The 23,241-nt window shown below is 28.7% G+C and overlaps 1 protein-coding gene across 3 annotated transcripts in view; it reads left to right on the top strand.

Annotated features, from left to right (window-relative positions):
• LOC126740436 (TWiK family of potassium channels protein 7) overlaps positions 1 to 22,977 on the top strand; it is a 375,063-nt gene extending 352,086 nt beyond the window's left edge. For 2 of the 3 annotated variants that reach the window (XM_050446457.1, XM_050446458.1), the window contains 6 exons: positions 14,063 to 14,128; positions 14,185 to 14,390; positions 14,451 to 14,701; positions 14,754 to 14,948; positions 18,273 to 18,457; positions 22,276 to 22,977. In XM_050446457.1, coding sequence (XP_050302414.1) covers positions 14,063 to 14,128; positions 14,185 to 14,390; positions 14,451 to 14,701; positions 14,754 to 14,948; positions 18,273 to 18,366 — 812 coding nt within the window. In that variant the 3' untranslated portion in view covers positions 18,367 to 18,457; positions 22,276 to 22,977. The remainder of the gene's footprint in view (positions 1 to 14,062; positions 14,129 to 14,184; positions 14,391 to 14,450; positions 14,702 to 14,753; positions 14,949 to 18,272; positions 18,458 to 22,275) is intronic. The other variant, XM_050446459.1, reaches the window with a different exon arrangement.
• The last annotated feature ends 264 nt before the right edge of the window (positions 22,978 to 23,241 follow it).

Consider the following 23,241-nt stretch of genomic DNA (forward strand, 5'->3'; position numbering starts at 1 on the left):
TACATGGATTAGCGTTGGCAAGATTCTCGCTAAATCCCAACATTCACAATAATATTTTAATAATATTAAAATTAATAAATAATTAAAGTTAAATTAAAATGAAATAAAAATCCTGAGATATATAAGGAATAACTTTTTTCTGATTCCTTAAAGCCGCTTCTTATGTATTACATGCTTTTTAATCATTGATGAATTCCTGAAATGTGAAGCAATTTTTTAATTTTTATTCCAGGATTATATGTAAGTTATTTGTAGTAGACACATGTTAAAGTTGCTGTTTTTGGGTAGCTCTCATATTCGCTAAGATATCGTATTTTTAGAGTCCATTTTTAGGCTCAAAAACGAGGTCGGAAAATTGAATTTTTCCGAATTCGATTTTTGTCGATATATCTGCTTCTATGGGTACTTTCAAAAAAATTTAAACGGTTATATCTTACTTCCAGTCATCTGAATACAACGAGAGTACCAACAAGGTCGTACTTCTCATATTAACCGAGACATCGCGTTTTTAGTGCACATTTTTAGGCTCAAAAACGAGGTCGAAAAAGTGAGTTTTTCCGAATTCGATTTTTGTCGATATCTCTGCTTCTATGGGTACTATCGAGAAAGTTTTAACGGTTGTATCTTAGTTTTGTTTTTTCGAATGCAACAATAGTACCGGCAAGGTCGTACTTCTCATATTAACCGGGATATCGCGTTTTTAGTGCCCATTTTTGGGCTCAAAAACGAGGTCGAAAAATTGAGTTTTTCCTAATTCGATTTTTGTCGATATCTTTGCTTCTATGAGTACTATCAAGAAAATTTCAACGGTTTAATTTTGGCTTCATTTTTCTAAATGCAACAAGAGTACCGGCAAGGTCGTACTTCATATATTAACCAAGATATTGCGTTTTTAGTGCTCATTTTTGGGCTCAAAAACGAGGTCAAAAAATGACTTTTTCCGAATTTTTAAAGTGCTCTCATTCCCTTAGTTCTGCTCGAATCCTATTACAACCCAGTATTTTCGTGATGTAGCTAATGCGAGCGAGCAAGCCGCTGGTATAGTTAGTTCAAATTCGAAAAAAAATTTTTGGTGAAAAAATTTATACTGGGGGGGTATACACGAAAAATGAAAAATCCCAAATTTTGAAGGTCTATATCTCGGGTACTACGGGCACTATCGGAAAAATTCCGACGGTTTTGACTTAGTTTCATCCATCAGAATCGAACGAGACTATGCGCAAGGGCATAGCTCTTAGACTAGTTGAGATATCGCATTTTTGAGACCCATTTTTGCCCTCAAAACCGAGGTCGAAAAATGACTATTTCCGAATTTTCAAAGTGCTCTCATTCCCTTTGTTTTGCTCGAATCCTGTTATAACCCAGTGTTTTCGTGATATAAATTGATGGTATCATGATGCTTGTTTAATTGTTCCAATTTAAAACAAAGAAACATTTTTTGGTGAAAATAATCGAGTATTTTAACTTAAAAAAAAGAGATTTGAGTCTTATAGAAAGTCCAAAAAAAAATTAATAAATTTATATTCAGTTGTACTAATATACCCAAAGATACTAAAAAAAAATGAAGTCTTCAAATTTGTCCTCTTTTTTCCATTTCAAATATTGTCACAAGAAGTGTGTAAGAGGAAATAGAGCGAAATGAAAAGCATTATTTTCATATTAATCAAATATTGGCTTCAAAGTACAACATATCAAAGCTCCCTTTCTTAAATGACTTTAATACGTCATCCGATCTGATCTGAATTAATCGCATCAACATTTACACACGAATCGTCGGCATATTAAGTCCGGAATAAATGTGCCCCTTCCAAACGTTATGCTCCTGATTTATTTATTCCGCGCAGTATACGGCACAGCTAAACTCGAATTTCCACATAATAATAATAATTAATATTTGTTAATCGAGTAAAAGCCGTCAAAGTAAATTATCATTTTAATGGTATCCATGCATTATACCTGGTAGGGGATAAATTTAATGTATGTGCTGTCCTAGGATATATATTGCAACGCCCTGCGTCACACTTTGTTGTATGTGTTATAAGGGTGTTTACTATGATCCCTGAATAAATTTTTGGCTATTATTTATTAATACTAAAACGTATGTATAAATTTAAATATGTTGGGTTTTGTATGATATATAAAACATATTTCCTTTAAGATTTTACCTGTTTGATACTTATCGAGTCAATAGTATTTTTTAAATGCTTTTTCCTAATCCAATTATAATTTATTTCATCATAATACGCACATTGCATGAGGTTTCTAAGTTATAGAATAAATATTCAAATAAAGACCGGATCAATACGTTTAATGAAAAATATCTGAAAATATTAAATTCACCTTCAGGTTATTATTTATGTTGTTGTCCCCCATATGTATGCCAGACACGTTATAAAATATAAAATAGGGCTCTATATATAGCCAAAGGGATTTTTCCATTTAACGGTTATTTTTGCTTGAAGATTTGTTGTATAATTTAAAAATTCATGTTCCTCATCAATCTGTATAATAATTATTTCAATTGATATAATCGTAATATTAATTTAATTCTTCCATTGAGCTTGTTTTAAATTATACAGTATGTTCTAAAAACGTTAGTGAAACAAACAGAGTGTATTAAAGAACTCCTAATATTTCAACGGTAACTGTTAATCACCCGTTTCAATGGATTTCATTAAATCCAATATAAAATCAGTTCGTTTCTGTGAACTGGCTGCAGTAAATTCCGAGGACCACTCGGAAATATTTAAAATCGACCGTTCAATAGCACGAGGAACGTAAATCCGGAAAAAATCAGAAACACCATTCAGCAGAAAATTCATCGGAGGGTCATCGAATTATGCAAAATTGATTCGACTACGGTCTCGCTTCAGAATGACTTATCGACGTTATTCCTCTTTGGGTTTTTTATTTTTAATGGAAAATTTCATTTAGTGTGCTGATTTTTTTTAAATATGTTCCGTGGAATATTCGTATTAAAGATATTTAATCTCAAGTATCCTTTTTAAAATAATTAATTATTCCTGTATGTGACGATATTTTTAATAGGTCCTTGCTGGAACGTTATTGGAATGTGTAAAATCGAAAATTAACTGGAACAAAATTTTTAAATGAAAAATCTGAAATAAATAGAAAATTAATCGAATTATTTGGAATTAACTGGTAGTCTGAAAAAGAGCTTCTCAATAATCCTAATTAAATTAAAAGTCACTTAATGGCATAATATTCCTGGAAAATAATTTGAAATCCCTGAAATATAATTAAAAGTAATTCAGAAATATTAATACAGTGTGGAATAATTAATAATTTCTTTAGGTACAATAATTACTACAATAATATTTGGAATGCGTAACCTATAATTTAAAAATAATTTTCTAGAATTAAAGGATAGAGATTCAAAGTGCGTGGAATAAAATGGAACTTTCACACAAAAAAAAAGGATTTTTTTTAAATAAAAAATTATTTTGAATTATTTATTTCCTAAACTCCGTTATTAAATATTGTTCATACATCTGGACTAGAAAAAAACTTAAGAACCTTCCTTAAACTTGAAATGTTTTATATAAATAAAACAATATTTAGAATGCCTGGAATAAATAGAAAATCATTTCAAATAACTGAAATAAATTGATAATTAATTAATTTGACAATTTGACTTATTAACTCCACTGCAAGTATGGACTACTTCTTCAACTTTGAAATAATTTGGTAAAAAGGTAAAATAAATTAAAATTACTTTACAAGCTTCAAAATAAATTCGAGATGCTTGGAATTTGTGAAGGAATATTTTGAATTCCTGAAATAAATAGGAAATAGCTCTTAATGACTAAAATAATTTCGACAAAACTAAAAATAAATTATATACAATATATTCTACTCTAACTTCAAAAAGAAATTTAAAATGCCTGTAAGTCTGAAACATTATTTCTAATTCCTGGAATAAAATATTTAAAATAATATTCCAAGACTCATGGGATAAAATGAAATATTTATACGTTTGGAATAAAAAGGAAATTGATTTTAAAGTCTTCTTTTGACATGGAAGAAATCTTAAACGAATGGAATAAGGTTAAAAAAAATATTTTAAACATTCTGATTTAAAATGTCTGTTTCACAAAGAAATGTTTATACATTTAAAATGAATAATTATTTTAAATGCCTGGAAATAAATGGAAAATAGCTGCAAATAACTTAGAAAAAATTTAAAATAAGTTAAAATTAGTCTACAAAAAAAATTTCAAATCCCAGAAATGGATGAAGCATTATTTTAAATTCGTGGAATAAACTAAACTAAAAATATTTTGAAATCTAAAATTATTATAATCTATAAGCTTCAAAAAAAAATATGAAATGCTTGGAATACCTGGAATATTTTTTTTAAAACTTCCTAAATTTTGGATTTACAGAAAACTGATGTTCTGAAATAGAAAAATTCTGCTGAAACTTTAAGTGAAAATCAATATATAGTATTAAAAAATTGCAAATTACTATTGAAATAATTTGGAAAAAATTAGAAATAAATTTAATTTATTTTACAAATTTTAAATAATTGGAAAACATGAAACGTTATTTAGAATGCCTAGAATAAGGTTTAAAAAATAATGTTCTAAAGCCTTTGATTTATCTGAATAAAATGGAAAAAAAATTAAGTTTATTTTTAACATTAGAAATTATTTTGAATGCCTGAAATAAATAAATAGAAAATAGGTTTAATTGATTAAAATAACTTGAAAAAAATGAAAATTGAGAACAACCTAAAGTTAAAATTACTTTATAGGCTATTAAAGACATTATTTTGAATGCCTGGAGTACGTGAAACAGTTTTTTAAATGTTTGTTTCACGTTTTTGTGTATATTTCACATTATCCATAATCTCATTTTAATCAAAGAATTTGAAGCACACTATTTAAATTTTGTTTATATATATAATTTAAATATTTTTTTTTATTCCAGGGGATTTTATAAACCTGTATTGAAAAGTTTTGCAGTAATTCTTAGTTTATTCAAGGTATTTAAAGCTATTCTTAATTTAGAAATTGTAAAAATTGAAAAAAAAAATGAAATGAGGACAACCTAAAGTTAAAATTCCTTTACAAGGTATAAAAGAAATTTTGAAAGCCTGGAATGCGTAAAACATTTTTTGGAGTATCTGAAATAGAGTTCAAAAATTCCAGATATCCAAAATTCTGGAATTAAAAGAAACAGACCTTCCATCTGAAATTAGAAAAAAATGTTTATTTTTTGTGACATAAATAATAATTATAAATATCTGGGAATGAACTTCAAGTGACTGAAATCATTTGCAAAAATTAAAAATGAATAAAAGTTACTCGACGAGCAGCAAAAGAAATTTTAAATCGAAATATGAATATATGAAACCTTATTTGGAATTCCTCGAATAAAGTTAAAAAAAATATTATATAAAATTCCAAAATTAATTAAAATGAATGGAATAAAATGGAGCATTTACACATTTGGCATTAAAAAATATATTTATTTTTTTGACATGAATATTTAGTTTAAATGCCTGAAGTTAATTGAAATAAATAGTTGCAAATGACTGAAATAATTTGCAAAAATTAAAAATGAATAAAAATTACTCGAAAAGCTGCAGAAGAAATTTTAAATTGAAATTTTATTTGGAATTCCTCGAATAAAGTTAAAAAAAAATATTTAAAAATTCTAAAATTAATTAAAATTATTGGAATAAAATGGAGCATTTACACATTTGGCCTAAAAAAATATAAATTTTTTTTGACATGAATATTTAGTTTAAATGCCTGGAATTAATTGGAATAAATAGTTGCAAATGACTGAAATTAATTGGAAAAATGAGAATTTAAAACATACTAAATAAATAATTTACTTTACAAGCCTTAAAAGAAATTCCAAATGCCTGTAAGTATGAAACAATATTCTAAATATCTAATTCCTGGAATAAAATATTTAAAAAAATAGTCCAAAACTTATGGGATAAAATGGAACATTTATACGTTTGGAATAAAAAGAAAATTGATTTTAAAGTCTTCTTTTGACATGGAAGAAATCTTAAACGAATGGAATAAGGTTGAAAAAAAAATATTTTATAAATTCTGATTTAAAATGACTGTACCACAATGAAATGTCCATTTGAATTGAATTTTTTTGACATGAATAATTAATTTAAAAGCCTGGAAATAAATGGAAAATAGCTGCAGATAACTTGGAAAAAAATTAAATTAAAATAAAAAAGTCTACAAAAGAAATTTCAAATCCCAGAAATAAATGAAGCGTCATTTGAAATTCGTGGAATAAAGTAAACAAAAAATATTCTAAAAACTAAGATTATTATATTTTTTAAACTTTTAGAATTAAACTGAACCGAACTAAAACTTTGAGTGAAAATAAAAATTGCAAATTACTATTGAAGTGATTTGGAAAAAAATTAGAAAGAAATTTAATTTATTCTACAAATTTCAAATGATTGGAAAACATGAAACGTTACTTAGAATGCCTGGAATAAGGTTTAAAAAATAATGTTCTAAAGCTCTTCATTTATCTGAATAAAATGGAAAAAAATTAAGTTTATTTTTAACATTAAAAATTTATTTGAATGCCTGAAATAAATAAATAGAAAATAGGTTTAATTGATTAAAATAACTTAAAAAAAATTAAAATTGAGAACAACCTAGAGTTAACTATAAAATACTTTAAAACGTTACTATAAAATTTTTTACGTTACTATAAAATAAATTATTTTAAATACCTAATCCTTTTTTAAATTCTCTTTAGTGATTTTTATTTCACGTTTTTTTGTATATTTTACATTATCCATAATCTCATTTTAATCAAAGAATTTAAAGTTTTAATTTAAAAATTAAATTATTCCAGGCACTATTTAAATTTTGTTTAAATATATAATTTAAATATTTTTTTTTTTATTCCAGGGCCTTGAATTCTCGGTTTTATAAGCCTGTATTTAAGAGTTTTGCAGTAATCCTTAGTATATTTAAGGTATTTAAAGCCTTTATTAATTTACAAATTGAAAAAATGAGAAATAGAAGAAATGAGGACAACCTAAAGTTAAAATTACTTTAAAGGCTATAAAAGACATTTTAAATGCCTAGAATGCGTGAAACATTTTTTGGAATATCTACAATAGGGTTTAAAATTCCGAAAATTTCAAAATATTGGAAATTATGGAAACTGATCTGACATCTGGAAATTTTTTTTTTAATTTTTTGTAACATAAATAACTATTATTATAAATACTTGGAAATGCACATTTGGCATAAACAAATATAATTTTTTTGACACGAATATTTAGTTTAAGTATCTGGAATTAATTGGATTAAATAGTTGCAAATGACTGAAATAAATTGAATAAACAAACTAAAAAAATTAATTTAGTTTACGAGTTTTAAGAGACATTTCAAATGCCTGTAATACATGAAAAGTTATTTGGAATTTTTCGAATATTTTTTTTTTAATATTACAAAATTGTGGAATTATTGGAAATTGATACGAAATAACTAAAATATAATGGGACATTCATATATCTGGTATAGAAAGAAAATAATTGAGTCTTCCTTTGACTTGAAAAAATAGAAATTAGCATCAAGTGAGCTAATGAATTTAGGGAAGCTTTAGCTGCCACAGGAAAGTGGAAAGGTGAAGAATCTGCTAAGGAGTTATTTTATGTTTGGAAAAAACTGAGATTGCGTTGTAAAAATGCCAAAATCAAAAACCAAAATACCTTATCATTGCCATCTTCCCCCATTGCTAAAATAGTTAAAATTCAACAAAAAACTCCAATGAAACAACCAAATTTACATCAACCTCAAAGAGATTCTTCACCACGTTCAACTAGTGCAACAGTGGAAAAAATGAGAGATACAAAAACTGTTGACAATATAAAACTAAAATTACCTTACAGGTTTTTAAAAGAGATTTGAAATGCCTGGAATTAAAAATAATTGTTCTTGCTAAGCGATTTTTTTAAATTACTTCAAATATTTGAAATAAAATAAAAACATATTGGAAAATAGTTGGAAAGTTACGTCAACATAACGTCAAATGCCTGGAATTAAATAAATAATATAATATGTCTGAAAAAATACGAGACAACCTTCATAATCAAAAAGAATTATAACTCAAATAAAATAAAACTAAATAATATACAACTATTTTATCCGGGTATTAACTAAAACACAATCCTTCTACTAATTTAGCGCTAAGCATTTCCGCTATACGCCTTAAAACCCATTCCCGAACCCGGGAGTCCCCTAATAACGGGTAATACGGACAACCTGGCAAAAAGCCCTACGACAAAACCTGGAACTGCCTGGATTTTAGCCCGTTTTACAGACAGGTTATGTGGATTAGAGTCCCGGTTTGGTCCTCCCTCCCGCCCCTCGTTTTTCAACCTGACAGCCACTTTGTCAAAGCGACGAAGGAGTAGTCGGGCGCTGCGGCATCGGATGATTTTGAGTAATACCGGAATTAACAGTGAAATAACAAGGGAAAGGTTCGATTATTGATTTTCCTTTCGGATTTTATGTTTTTCTTTCGTAAAATTGTTTATTTTGGGGCATAGTGAAGGGATCTTGGGGAAAGGAATATTTTAAAAATATTCCCTTAGATCTAAGATGCTGATTTCTCGTCATAACCCGGTGTTTTCGTGATGCAAATGATGCAAACAAGGCAGATATTAACTTAAAAATTATAAAACCCCCTAGAGATAACCCCATCTACACCAATAACAATCTCCAGATTGTGTAAACATTCCTCGCTGTCTGTTGTTGAATCAGGTGTATCTAATCTGTCACGGGGGGGGTGGTTTAAGATGACGGGGATACGGACATCAAATGTGCCATTTGACCGATTTAATATCTATAAACAATCTGTCGGGCAATTAAGGCGACCAATAACGTTATTGCCCCGAAACAATAATTTATGTTTGTATGACAGATTGAAATGGAACATTCGGTAATCGAATGCCGGCCGATTGTTTATAAACATAAACAGTCGCGCACTTAAATTATTGATATTTTAATTAGATTTTCAGATCGTAATTAAATTCGCGTTTTGATTATGTGATAATTAAAGGGCCTGATTACGAATGCGGAGAATCGGTTTGAAACTAAATCAGAGCCGGATTTGTCCGTTGTCAATTATTGGTTTATGCGGTTTAATTTCGTTTACATTTTATAATTATAATTATAATTATTTATTGAAAAAATTATGTCAAATAAGGTTTTGATGAGGGCGATCGGTAAATTGGTCCTACAATTAAATAAAATGTATAAGAAATTGCATATTTTGTAGATCAACTTCTTTTTAATCAAATGTAGAAGACCAAAGGTTATTTGGGGATTTTTTTTATTTTTCTTAGAGTTATAATAAATATTTAAAGGATTTAAGTTAAAATTCATAAAAATTTAAATCAAGTCGAATGTGCCAGAAACGGCGTATCTTGTAGATCAACTTCTTGCTAATCAGGTGTAGAAGACCAGAAATGAATTGGTCAGTTTTGTAATGTTTTTAGAGGCAATTGAAAATTCATTAAAATCTTAAATGCAATTTCTTAGTTTTCTTTTAGTTCCATTTCTTTTTAATTAAATGAGGAAGCCCAAAAGGTAATTGGTCATTTTTATTATGTTTTTTCAGACAATAAATACGTCAAGAGTTTTTGAATATTTCACATCAAGTGGAATTTTCTAAAAAAAAAATATAAAAAAATTAAACCAAGTTGATTGTCGTAGAAATGACTTGGTTTTAATCCAAATTCTTGTTACTCAGATGGAGAAGGTCAGAAGTTAATTGGTAATTTTTATGAAAAATTTAAATCAAGTGGAATTTTTTAGAAATGGCTTGGTTTATACCTCAGTAGAGCCAAGAGTTAGTTAATTATTTTTATTATTTGATTATTTTTTTATTATTGTTCAACTTTGTTTTGAGACAATGATTTCAAGTTTAAAAATTCATAAAAATTTCAATCAAGTCGAATTTCTTTGTTTGTAGATCAACTTCTAGCTAATCAAATGGAGAAGATCAAAGGTTAATCGGTCATATCAATTTTTTTGAGACATAATAAATTTCTAAAATGCATTAAATTCGATAAAATTTAAATCATGTCGAATTTCCTCGTCGAAATCTCGTATTTTTTAGATTAATATTTTGTTACAAAAATATAAAAGTCCAGAAGTTAATTGGTCTTTTATGGCTATTACTTATATTATTTTTTAGATACAATAAATATTTCAAGAATTTTTGAGAGTTTGAAGATTCTTAAAAATTTTAAATCAAGTCGAATTTAAATATAAATGGCGTGTGTTTTTTAATATTAAATAATTTATGTTCAAAAATTCCATAAATTTTAAATCAAGTCAAAATTCCTAGAAAATTCATTAAAAAAAAAAGAAGACCAAGAGTTAATTGGACACCTTTTTAATTTTTTTTTGGAACCAATAAAATCTGAAAGTTTAAATCATGTCGAGTTTGTTGAACAATTCATAAAAACATAAAATCAATTTAAATTTCATGGCGTGATTTGTAAATTAATGTTAATCAAATGCAGAAGGTCACAAGTTAATTGGTCATTTTTATGCTTGCTCTAGACACAACAAATTTGTCAAAAATTCAGGTTTTAAAGTTAATTATAAATTTAAATCAAGTGGAATTTTTTAGAAAATTTTCAAAAAAATTAAATCAAGTTGAATTACCTAGAAGTGGCCTAGCTTGACGTTTGACTTCTTGTTATTAAAATGGAGAAATCCAGAAGTTAATTGGTCAATTATTTTTTTTTTTTTAACAAAAATTAATATTTTAAGAATTCAAATTTATATTCAAAAATTCCATAAATTTAAAATTCTGTCCAAATTCCTGGAAATTTATTTAAAAAAAGCAAACCAACAGTTAATTGGTCATGTTTTTATTTTTTTTTGTAATGAAAACTTTACAAATTTTTAATTAAATCAATATTTGTAGAAAATTGATTAGAAAAAATAAATCAAGTAGTTTCTTAAATAATTCATAAGAAACTTAAATCAAGTCGAATTTCCTAGTAATAGCCTGATTTGCAGATCATCTTCTTATTAATCAAATAAATAAGGTCAAGAGTCAATTAGTTATTTTTATGATCTCTTTACAGAGACCACCAGACGACCAGGAGCTAATTGGTCATGTTATTTTTTTGAAACAATAAAAACCCTAGAAAATTTTCAAAAAATTAAATCAAGTTGAATTACCTAAAAATGGCCTGGCTTGAAGTTTGACTTCTTGGTAATAAAATGGAGAAATCCAGAAGTTAATTGGTCAATTATTAATTTTTTTTAACAAGAACTAATATTTTAAGAAGTATATATAAGTTTAAAAATTCTATAAATTTTAAATCAAGTCGAATTGCTTAAATAACTCAAGAAAATTTAATCAATTTCTTGTTAATCAAATACAGAAGGCCAGAAGCTAATTGGTCAATTTTACATTTTTTTAACAGTAATTATTTCAAGATTTTAAGATTGATAGTTCATAAACACAATTCATTTAATCAAGTCGAATTTTCCCGAAATTTCACAAAAAAAGAAATCAAGAGAAATTTCTTAGATAACTTATAATAAAAAAATGAAATCAAGTCGAGTTTCTTAAAAACGACGTGCTTTTTAGATCAATATCTTGCTTATCAAATATAGAATGCCAGAAGTAAATTGGCCATGTTTCAGATGAGATGCGGTAGAAGGTGAAAAAGTGGACTTTTTACCCCCTTTTGGGCATTTAAACCAATCTGAGTCTTATGAGACTTTGACGATCGCTATGAAATTATTTCTCCCGTTTGTAAAGTTCATAAATACGTAAGAAAAGTGCAATTTCATAATGATCCAAAATGTTCCTGAGAGGTGAGATGCGGTAGAAAGTGAAAAAGTGGACTTTTTACCCCCTTTTGGGCATTTAAACCAATCTGAGACTTATGAGACTTTGACGATCGCTATGAAATTATTTCTCCCGTTTGTAAAGTTCATAAATACGTAAGAAAAGTGCAATTTCATAATGATCCAAAATGTTCCTGAGAGGTGAGATGCGGTAGAAAGTGAAAAGGTGGACTTTTTACCCCCTTTTGGGCATTTAAACCAATCTGAGTCTTATGAGACTTTGACGATCGCTATGAAATTATTTCTCCTGTTTGTAAAGTTCATAAATACGTAAGAAAAGTGCAATTTCATAATGATCCAAAATGTTCCTGAGAGGTGAGATGCGGTAGAAAGTGAAAAAGTGGACTTTTTACCCCCTTTTGGGCATTTAAACCAATCTGAGTCTTATGAGACTTTGACGATCGCTATGAAATTATTTCTCCCGTTTGTAAAGTTCATAAATACGTAAGAAAAGTGCAATTTCATAATGATCCAAAATGTTCCTGAGAGGTGAGATGCGGTAGAAAGTGAAAAAGTGGACTTTTTACCCCCTTTTGGGCATTTAAACCAATCTGAGTCTTATGAGACTTTGACGATCGCTATGAAATTATTTCTCCTGTTTGTAAAGTTCATAAATACGTAAGAAAAGTGCAATTTCATAATGATCCAAAATGTTCCTGAGAGGTGAGATGCGGTAGAAAGTGAAAAAGTGGACTTTTTACCCCCTTTTGGGCATTTAAACCAATCTGAGTCTTATGAGACTTTGACGATCACTATAAAATTATTTCTCCCGTTTGTAAAGTTCCTAAATAGGTAAGAAAATTGCAATTTCATTATGATCAAGAATGTTCCTGAGAAGTGAGATGCGGTAGAAAGTGAAAAAGTGGACTTTTTACCCCCTTTTGGGCATTTAAACCAATCTGAGTCTTATGAGCCTTTGACGATCACTATGAAATTATTTCTCCCGTTTGTAAAGTTCATAAATACGTAAGAAAAGTGCAATTTCATAATGATCCAAAATGTTCCTAAAAGGTGAGATGCGGTAGAAAGTGAAAAAGTGGACTTTTTACCCCCTTTTGGGCATTTAAACCAATCCGAGTCTTATGAGACTTTGACGATCGCTATGAAATTATTACTCCCGTTTGTACAGTTCATAAATACGTAAGAAAAGTGCAATTTCATAATGATCCAGAATGTTTCTGAGAGGTGAGATGCGGTAGAAATTGAAAAAGTGGACTTTTTACCCCCTTTTGGGCATTTAAACCAATCTGAGTCTTATGAGACTTTGACGATCACTATAAAATTATTTCTCCCGTTTGTAAAGTTCCTAAATAGGTAAGAAAATTGCAATTTCATTATGATCAAGAATGTTCCTGAGAAGTGAGATGCGGTAGAAAGTGAAAAAGTGGACTTTTTACCCCCTTTTGGGCATTTAAACCAATCTGAGTCTTATGAGCCTTTGACGATCACTATGAAATTATTTCTCCCGTTTGTAAAGTTCATAAATACGTAAGAAAAGTGCAATTTCATAATGATCCAAAATGTTCCTGAGAGGTGAGATGCGGTAGAAAGTGAAAAAGTGGACTTTTTACCCCCTTTTGGGCATTTAAACCAATCTGAGTCTTATGAGACTTTGACGATCGCTATGAAATTATTTCTCTCGTTTGTAAAGTTCATAAATACGTAAGAAAAGTGCAATTTCATAATGATCCAGAATGTTCCTGAGAAGTGTTTTTATTTAAATTTAATTTCCGTTTAGACTGATATTTTTGATATGAGGCCTGATGATGCTCTAGCTAGAGCGAAACACGTATAGACTTCATTAAATGTGGCGAGACCCTAACTTAAAATTGGCGTATTTTGTAGAGCAACATCTTAATATTTAAATATAGAAGGCCAGAAATTAATTGGTCATTTCTATGGTTAGAGAAGACCACAAGTTAATTAGCCTTTGTTATGCTGAACTATATTTAATTATCCAAAGATGACAGCAACTTTATCAATTTCTTTAATCAATTTCAATGTATTTGATTCTATAATGTAAATTAAATTTAAATTCTAGGTCAAAGATTCATATATGCCTTTAATATGTCTTAATTAAATAAATTCATAAGTCAATTGCTCACTTATATTTTAAGATAAAATCGATTACTTTAAAACGTATTGATTTGTTCCAGGTTATGGCAGCATCGCACCCAAAACTTCCCTAGGAAAAGCCGTGACCATGGGCTACGCCATGCTGGGTAACTAGAACCCCCTTACCCATTCACTTACCTAAAACACACTTTTTTACCTCCAGGTATCCCATTGACCCTGCTCTACCTCTCCAGCGTCGGCTCAATATTGAGCAAAGTAGCCAGAGGAGTCTTTTCCAGAGCTCTCTGCTGTTGCCTCTGCTCCAACTGCGGCTACTGCTGCTACGACGAGAAAAGAATGGCGGAAAAAGAGAGACGCTTGAAAAGAAAGAGACAACAGGTAAATAACATTACCTCTACGAACGCGAGTGTAAGTCCGCGACTGTTTTAAATGACGACTTTTGTTTCATAAATGAATAACCATCAATAGTTGGAACTTCAACAGCAATTGGGTCTACAGGAGCCGTTTTACGTGCGTTCGAACTCGAGCTACAGCAACAACATCCATTCGCCATGTAGAGACGGGACTGTTAAGGAAATGGACAGTTTGAGCGGTACCGATAACGAGTCGAAGAGTTCCATTCATGGATGGAGCATCCTCGCTCCCATTCTGCTCTGTTTGGTCATGATGTTCATTTATATTTGTTTGGGGACGTTTGTGTTGTACAAACTGGAAGATTGGTAAAAGATTTCTTAGTAAACGTTATATTGATTAAGAAATGCTCGATTTTAGGCCACTTCTGGACGGTTTCTATTTTTGTTTTATGAGCCTGACCACCATCGGGTTCGGTAACATCGTTCCGGGTTCGGATCCGTTCCCGGACTACGATTCCAGTACCACCCTCTGGTTTTGCTCGATTTATATTATGTCTGGAATGGCACTGACCGCGATGTCATTCAATGTTGTACATGATGAAATTGTACATAGGTAAGATAATTCAATATATACTGCACTACATATAATGTAAACAGGATGCATAATATTTTATTGGTAACTCCAGGCAGTCAAACGGCTCAGTCGCAATTGCCTTGAATTGAAAAAAAAAACAGGATTGTACATACATTCCTTATAATTACAGGATATATTGGGGAATTCCAGGGCATAGGTTCAACTGCCTGGAATTCTTCATTTATTATTTTACTTGTAATTACAATCAGTTGAGGTAAATCTGCCTGGATTACTAATTCTGATGCGAAAGTGACTCACATCAACTATTACTTTCCACTTCCTTCAGGCTGTTAAATAGATGGAATGGTTTCTGTCGAATATTTCTCTCTCTCTCCTTTTTGCACGCAGTTAAATACAGTATTCACTTTAACTAGTTGAAAGAAAAACATACATGGAGACAGTGGACAGGACCAACTGCCTGGAAGAAACGATTAATGTTTTTTACGTCAGTGTCGAAAATAAATGATGCTACCACGTGTGGAACAAATACAAATAGAATTATTTACCGCCTCTTTAATTAATGCATTAAAGCTAACTTCCAGGAGCTGTAACATGTTTGTTCTTCTAATTAAAAACTACATTTTTGAATATAATCTTTAGTAAAGAGGATCATATAGACTCCTCAGCGGATCGTTTTTATATAAAAACCGGCAAGTCGGAGGAGTTTTGGCACACGTACCACTCCTAACCAATCAGATGCCGGTCATGTGATCAATGGGCGGCGTCCCGAAGTATCCCGAACTATTCGTTCCGAACTTTTTACTTTTGGGCACTCAATGTCGACGCGTTAGCATGATATTCAAAAGAATGTGAACTACAATAATTATTGTTAATGTTTAAAATCAATTTTACTAAAAATTGATGAAATATTGGCATTTTTCGCAGCAGTAAAAGTGACGTGGGATCTCTAAGATGATTACTCAATTCAAAATGCCATATCTCAAAAACTAGTGGGGATATTTCCAGTATACTAAAAGCATGATATTTAGAAGAATATGAATTACCATTATTGCTTATAGTTTAGCTCAATTTTACTAAAAATTAATGATATATTGGCAATTTCCAGCAGTAGGGTCTAAGAATCACATGTGATTTTTAAAATTATTACTCAATTCAAAATGCAATCTCAAAAACTAGTGAGGACATTTTCATTACACGAAGAACATGATACTCACAGAAAAATCATTCTTGGCATTTTTGTTCCTTTTATTAAAAATTACAATTTTGGACAAAACCCTTAATATCATTAGATCAGTATTACCTGAGGTACTAAGGCATAAATGTAAGTAAAAAGTTCAAAATGCATCAAAGGAGACTTCCAGGAGCTGTATCTCGAAAACTGTAATTCTCACAAAAAAATCATTCTTACTATTTTTGTTTATCTCATTACGAACTACAATTTTGAATATTACCCTTAATATTGTTAGATCAATATTTACTGAGATATTAAGCCATAAAAGTGAGTAAGCAGTTCCAAGTCTAAAATGCATCAAAGCAGGCTTCCAGGAGCTGTATCTCGAAAACCGCTATTCTCACAAAAAAAATTATTCTTACCATTTTTGTTCATCTCACTACAAACTACAGTTTTGAATATTACCCTTAATATTGTTAGATTAGTATTAACTGAGATATTAAGCCATAAAAGTGAGTAAGCAGTTCCAAGTGTAAAATGCGTCGAAACAAACTTCTAGGAGCTGTATCTCGAAAACAGTCAATCTCACAAAAAATATCATAAATACCATTTTTGTTCATCTCATTACAAACCATTTTGGAAATAATCCTTAACATTATTAGATCAATATTAACTGAGATATTAAGGCATAAAAGTGAGTAAGCAGTTCCAAGTCTAAAAAGCGTCGAAGCGAACTTCCAGGAGCCGTATCTCGAAAACCGTCACTCTCACAAAAAAAATTATTCTTACCATTTTTGTGTATCTCATTACAAACTACAATTTTGAATATAACCCTTAATATTGTTAGATAAATATTAACTGAGATATTAAGGCATAAAAGTGAGTAAGCAGTTCCAAGCCTAAAAAGCGTCGAAGCAAACTTCCAGGAGCTATATCTCGAAAACTGTCCATCTCACAAAAAATATCATAAATACCATTTTTGTTCATCTCATTACAAACCATTTTGGAAATAATCCTTAACATTATTAGATCAATATTAACTGAGATATTAAGGCATAAAAGTGAGTAAGCAGTTACAAGTCTAAAAAGCGTCGAAGCGAAATTCTAGTAGCTGTATCTTGAAAACTGTGAGTTTCAAAAAAATAATTCTTACCATTTTTGTTCATCTCATTACAAACAATTCCGGATATAACCCTTAACATTATTAGATTAATATTAACGGAGATATTAAGGCAGATGTGTAAATGAGCAGTTCCAAATCTAAAATGCGTCGAAGCGAACTTCCAGGAGCTATATCTCGAAAACCGTCATTCTCACAAAAAAAATCATTCTTACCATTTTTGTTCACCTCATTACAAGCTACAATTTTAAATATAACTCTTAACATTGTAAGATTAGTATTAACTGAGATATTAAGGCATAAAAGTGAGTAAGCAGTTCCAAGCCTAAAATGCGTCGAAGCCAACTTCCAGGAGCTGTATTTCGAAAACTGTCATTCTCACAAAAAAAATCATTCTAACCATTTTTGTTCATCTCATTACAAACTATAATTTTATATATAACCCTTAACATTGTTAGATTAATATTAACTGAGATATTAAGGCATAAAATTGAGTAAGCAGTTCCAAGTCTAAAAAGCGTCGAAGCCAATTTCCAGGAGCTATATCTCGAAAACTGTCAGTCTCACAAAAAATATCATTGATACCATTTTTGTTCACCTCATTACATACTACAATTTTGAATATAACCTTTAACATTGTTAGATTAGTATTAGCTGAGATATTAAGGCATCAATGTGAGTAAGCAAATACAAGTTCAAAATGCATCAAAGCAGACTTTCAGGATCCGTATCGAAAACTTTTTTACAATAAAAATTATTTTTACCATTTTTTTTTTAAATTAAACTAAAATCCGCTTGAAACGTAATAAAATACGTAATTTACATAATCTGAAAATAGCCCACTTTATGTAACAATCGAGACGGAGAATTTACAATGTAATTCTGAAAATTTAATGGCAATTCCTTGGACAAAGGATTCCATTATGGTCCAGAGAATTCGTGGCTTATATGCTAATTCAAGACGTAAACTATCTTATTCAGGCTATTGTGCAATTATTTAATAGAAAGCGATCGCATTTCGAGTGTTTAATTTAATGAATGATGGTTGTAGGTTAAGGCACAAAGAAAAAACGACCCCAAAGTTGACTTCGGTGAGTTACTCGGACGATTTGAACATCAACGATCCCTACAATTTGGCCTCATGACAATTCAATCCTCAAAAGAATTCCGCGTTTTACAACAGGAATCTTACCGAGGAGACTTTGCTTAGCTCTGGGACTCCCACATCGATGCTGGGTAATTATTTAATTAGTTAATTAACAAAATTAGGTTTAATTGATAAGAAATTATTCGTTGTTGTAGGAAAATGTCTTGTTAATCAAATAAAGAAAACCGTAAGTTAATTGGTCTATTTGGTTTTAAAATATGATTGTTTTGGTAGGACAAGGAAAATGGAAAATGAACGGGTTCAATTTACATGAAAGCAATCAATTTTATAAATAGATATGAAAAGTCATAAGTAAATTAGTCCTACTTGCTTTGGAAATTTCTTTTCTTTATAGAAAATTGTAAAAAAAATACAATTCACGTTGGAAAATTCAGAAAAATTTTAAATCAAGATGAATTTACTTGGAAATTATTATTAAAACAGATGTAACCATTATTAAGCAAATAAAAAAAAATCGTAAGTTAATTGGTCTATTTGGTTAAGTAAGAAAAAAATTCAAGTTCATTAAGCCATTCTAAAAAATTTACATCAAGTGCAATTTACTTGAGAATATTCTCTGTCTAGGTCAATTTTTAAAATTTATAAGAAAATTAAATCATGGTAAATTTACGTGAAAACGGTTATTGTTATATATGAAACACTATTAATTGGGTAAAGAACACCGTAAGTTAATTGGTCTACTTTGTTTTGAAATATAATTATTTTAGTGGGAAAGTGGCAAGAATATGAGATTATCCGAACATTTTAAATCAAGATCAATTTACATAAAATACATACCTTTAGGAGTCAGATATAAAAAGCAGTAAAAGTTAATTAGTCTTACTTGCTTTAGACATTTATATTCATCGTGCAAAAGGCTAAAAAAAAATTAATGTTCATATTTGAAAATCTGTAAAAAATTTAAATCAAGTCCAATTTACATAGAAATAATTATTATTGTAGATGAAACCATTTATAAATCAGGTAAGAAAACCATAAGTCAATTGTTCTTTTTTGTTTAAGTAAGCATGTTCATAGGACATTGAGGAAAAATCTAAATATATACTAATTTTAAATCAAGTTCAATCGGATATAAAAGGTGCTCAGGTAAAGCAGAACACAAGTTAATTGGTCCATTTGCCTTTGAAATATGTTTTTTTTTGACAGAAATTAAAAAACGTACATTAAACTTTTATCGTTTATAAGATAAGGAAAGACAAGAGTAAATTGGACCTCTTGTTTTAAGATATAACCTTTTTAGAAGAAAAATTTGACAAAGAATCAGATTTAAGCTTCAACATTTTTAAAGAACTTACATCAAGTGCAATTTACTTGAGGATATTTTGGGTCAAGTTCAAGTTTGAAAATTTATAAAAATTTGAAATCAATTAATGTATCTAGAAACAGTCGTTATTGTAGATAAGGCTCTTGTACACCACAAAAAGAAGAGCGTAAGTCAATTGGTCTTATTTCTTTTGATGCTTCTTTTCAAGCAAATTTAAAAAAATACTGCGGATTAGAATTTTGTGAAAAAACTCGTAAATCAAGTTCAATTTATATGAAAATTAATATTATCGTACATGAAACCCTTGTTAATCAGATAAAAGTCTTTTTGTCTTAAGATATGACATTTTTTAGAAGGAAATTACATCAAGTGCAGTTTACTTGAGGATATTCTATATGTGAAGTTCAAGTTTGAAAGTTCATAAAAATCCTAATTCAAGTTTAATTTACCTAAAACTTTTATTTAATTATTATCATCAACGAAATCCTTCGCAAAAAAAAGAACGTAAGTCAATTGGTCTTAATTCTTTGGAGATCTGTTTTTTTTTCAAGCAAATTCAAAAAAATTGTGCAAATTTAAAATTTCTAAAAAAACTCTTGAATATCAATAAAGAAGGACGTAAGTTAATTGGCCTTTTTGTCTTTGAGATATAATTTTTTCACGGGAATTAAAAAAAGGTTGAACATTAAAAAAAATTAAATCGAGTTCAATTTATTTGAAAATTAATATTATTGTACATGAAACCATTGTTGATCAGATAAAGAAAGCCATCAGTAAACTGGTCTTTTTGTCTTACGATATAACGTTTTTTAGAAGGAAATTCTGCTAAAAATTCAGGTTTAAGCTGGAGCATCTCTGAAAAATTTACATCAAGTGCAGTTTACTTAAATATATTCTATATGTGAAGTTCAAGTTTGAAAGTTCATAAAAATCTTAATTCAAGTTTAATTTACCTAAAATTTTTATTTCATTTTTATTATCGACGAAATCCGTGCATATCGCAAAAAAAAAGAACGTAAGTCAATTGGTCTTAATTCTTTGGAGATCTGATTTTTTTCAAGCAAATTTTAAAAAAATGTGCAAATTTAACATTTCTCGTAAATCTTTAATAAACCAAGTAAAGAAGGACGTAAGTTAATTGGTCTTGATGTCTTTGAGATATAATTTTTTCACAGGTTGAACATTAAAAAAAATTAAATCGAGTTCAATTTATATGGAAATTAATATTATTGTACATATTAATCATTAATATTAATCAGATAAAAAAAACCATCAGTAAATTGGTCTTTTGTCTTAAGATATGACGTTTTTTAGCAGGAAGTTTTGAGAAAAATCCAGAAAATTAAATAGAAATCCTTGCATATTGCAAAAAAAGAACGTAAGTCATTTGGTCTTAATTCTTTGGAGATATGATTTATGCACAGGAATTAAAATCATATTCACTTCACATGAAAATAGTTGTTATTGTACATGGAACTTTTGTTAATTAGATACAGAAAACTAATAGTAAATTGGTCTTTACCGTTTTAAGATATTACGTATTTTAGACGAAAATTCTGAAAAAATTCGAGTTAAAGCTCGGAAAAGTACATCAAGTACAATTTACCCGATAGTATGAAAGTATGAACATCCATAAAAATCTTAAATTAAGTTCAATTTACCTTAAAATAGATGAAACTTTTGTATATCACATAAGGAAGATCATAAGTCAATTGGTTCTTTTTAGATATGATTTTTCAAACACATTTTTTCTTAAATTATAGTTTGAATCTAAGAATGTCTGAAAAAAAATGTAAACCTTTAATAAATCTGACATAGAAGACCGTAAGTTAATTGGTCTTTTTGCTTTTGAAATAAGATTTTTTTTAATAGTTAATATACATTAAAGAAAATTAATTCAAGTTCAATTTATATGAAAATTAACAATATTAAATATAAGAACCATAGGTAAATTGGTCTTTTTGTATTAAGATATAAGTTAAGAAAGTCTAAAAAAAAATTTGAATTCAAGTTTGAGAATTTATAAAATATTTAAATCAAGTTCAATTTACATGAAAATAATTATTATTGTACACGAAATCCTTGTCATATAAAGAAAGCCAAAAGTAAATTGGCCTTTTTGTTTTAGGATATGGCGTGTTCAAAAAGGACCCTTTGCCAAAATTCAGGTTTAAATTCGATTATTTGTATCAAGCGCATTTTACATAAAGATAATTATTATTGTACATAAAACCCTCGTTAATCAAATAAGGAAAACCACAAATTAATTGGCCTTCATGATATACCTGCTTCAAGTTTGAAAATTTAGAAACAAAATTTACATCAAGAACAATTGACATTAAAATAATCAATATAATAAATACTCCTTTATAAATCGGATTTAAAAGAACATAAGTAAATCGGTTTCTATTATTTTCTAATTTCAAAATTAGATACGGAAAACCATAAGTCAATTCGGTCTTATTCGGATTTGACCGAGAAAATGCTTTAAAATTATATATAAATCAAGTTTAGTAAATTCAAAAAAAATCACCATACTCACCCTATCACGAAGCGCTATATTTATATAATATAATACTATATTTATATTTTTTAAAGTGATCACCCTGTATATATCTCTAGATATGGGACATGAACTAGTGGCCGTAACAGTAGGTACGAAAATGCCCGAAGTAGTGGAAGGTAGCGTCCTAATGACCGGAGTCTACACTCTACCGGAAGAACCGGAAAACGAGGAAAATTGCGAAGAAAATACCGAAATGTAAAAAAAAATAAATAACTAAAATCTTATAGTTTTAGTGTGATTTTAGGTTATAAATAATTAATGTTTGTTGAGGAAAAAAATGTTTTTTATATTTAGGACCAATTTTTTGCGATTAAATTATATATTTGTTATATAAAGATACCGTATTAGCTAAATAATAAGGTTACCACTTATTTCTATACTATACAGGGTTGTGTAAAAAGTATACATTTCTTAGGTTTCACGGTTTGTTTTCGGACATATCAACTTATATTTGGTTAATTTGAATTTTCCAAACATTAAATCATAAATTTTGGCAGGTTTAGGTGTAAATACTATTTAAAAATTCTAAAAAATTTAACCTATGATTTATAGTGTGAATATTTGTAAATAAATACTCGTATGTAGAAATGTAAAAATTTGGTCTTTAAGTGAAATGGCGGTTTTATAATGTGGGACGTTATAAATTCGTGACAGGTATAACTTTAGCCGACCTTGTTTTTAGTAATTTTAAGGAAAAAATAATAATTTTAATAAATTTATAAGGTTTTTATAAATTATAGATTTTTTTGTTATATTGACCAGGTGTTTACTTATATGGGGCATTTTCAAAATAAAATTTGGTTTGGACTGACGGTTTAGCATGGATTTTTAATTTTGTTTATTAATTACGATTTAAAGGGTTTTTTTTTATTTTATTTTTTTTTTTTTTAGCTAGAAAAAAAATTATATTTGAGCCAAAAATTACTAAAGTATTACAGGAAATCAATTTTTAATTAATTTTTTAATTTGAATATGAAGTTGTGTGTTTTTTTTTTTTAATTCATTTTAAAAAAAAAACTTGT

Source organism: Anthonomus grandis, chromosome 9 (assembly GCF_022605725.1).
Source record: "Anthonomus grandis grandis chromosome 9, icAntGran1.3, whole genome shotgun sequence".
Classification (NCBI taxonomy): domain Eukaryota; kingdom Metazoa; phylum Arthropoda; class Insecta; order Coleoptera; family Curculionidae; genus Anthonomus; species Anthonomus grandis.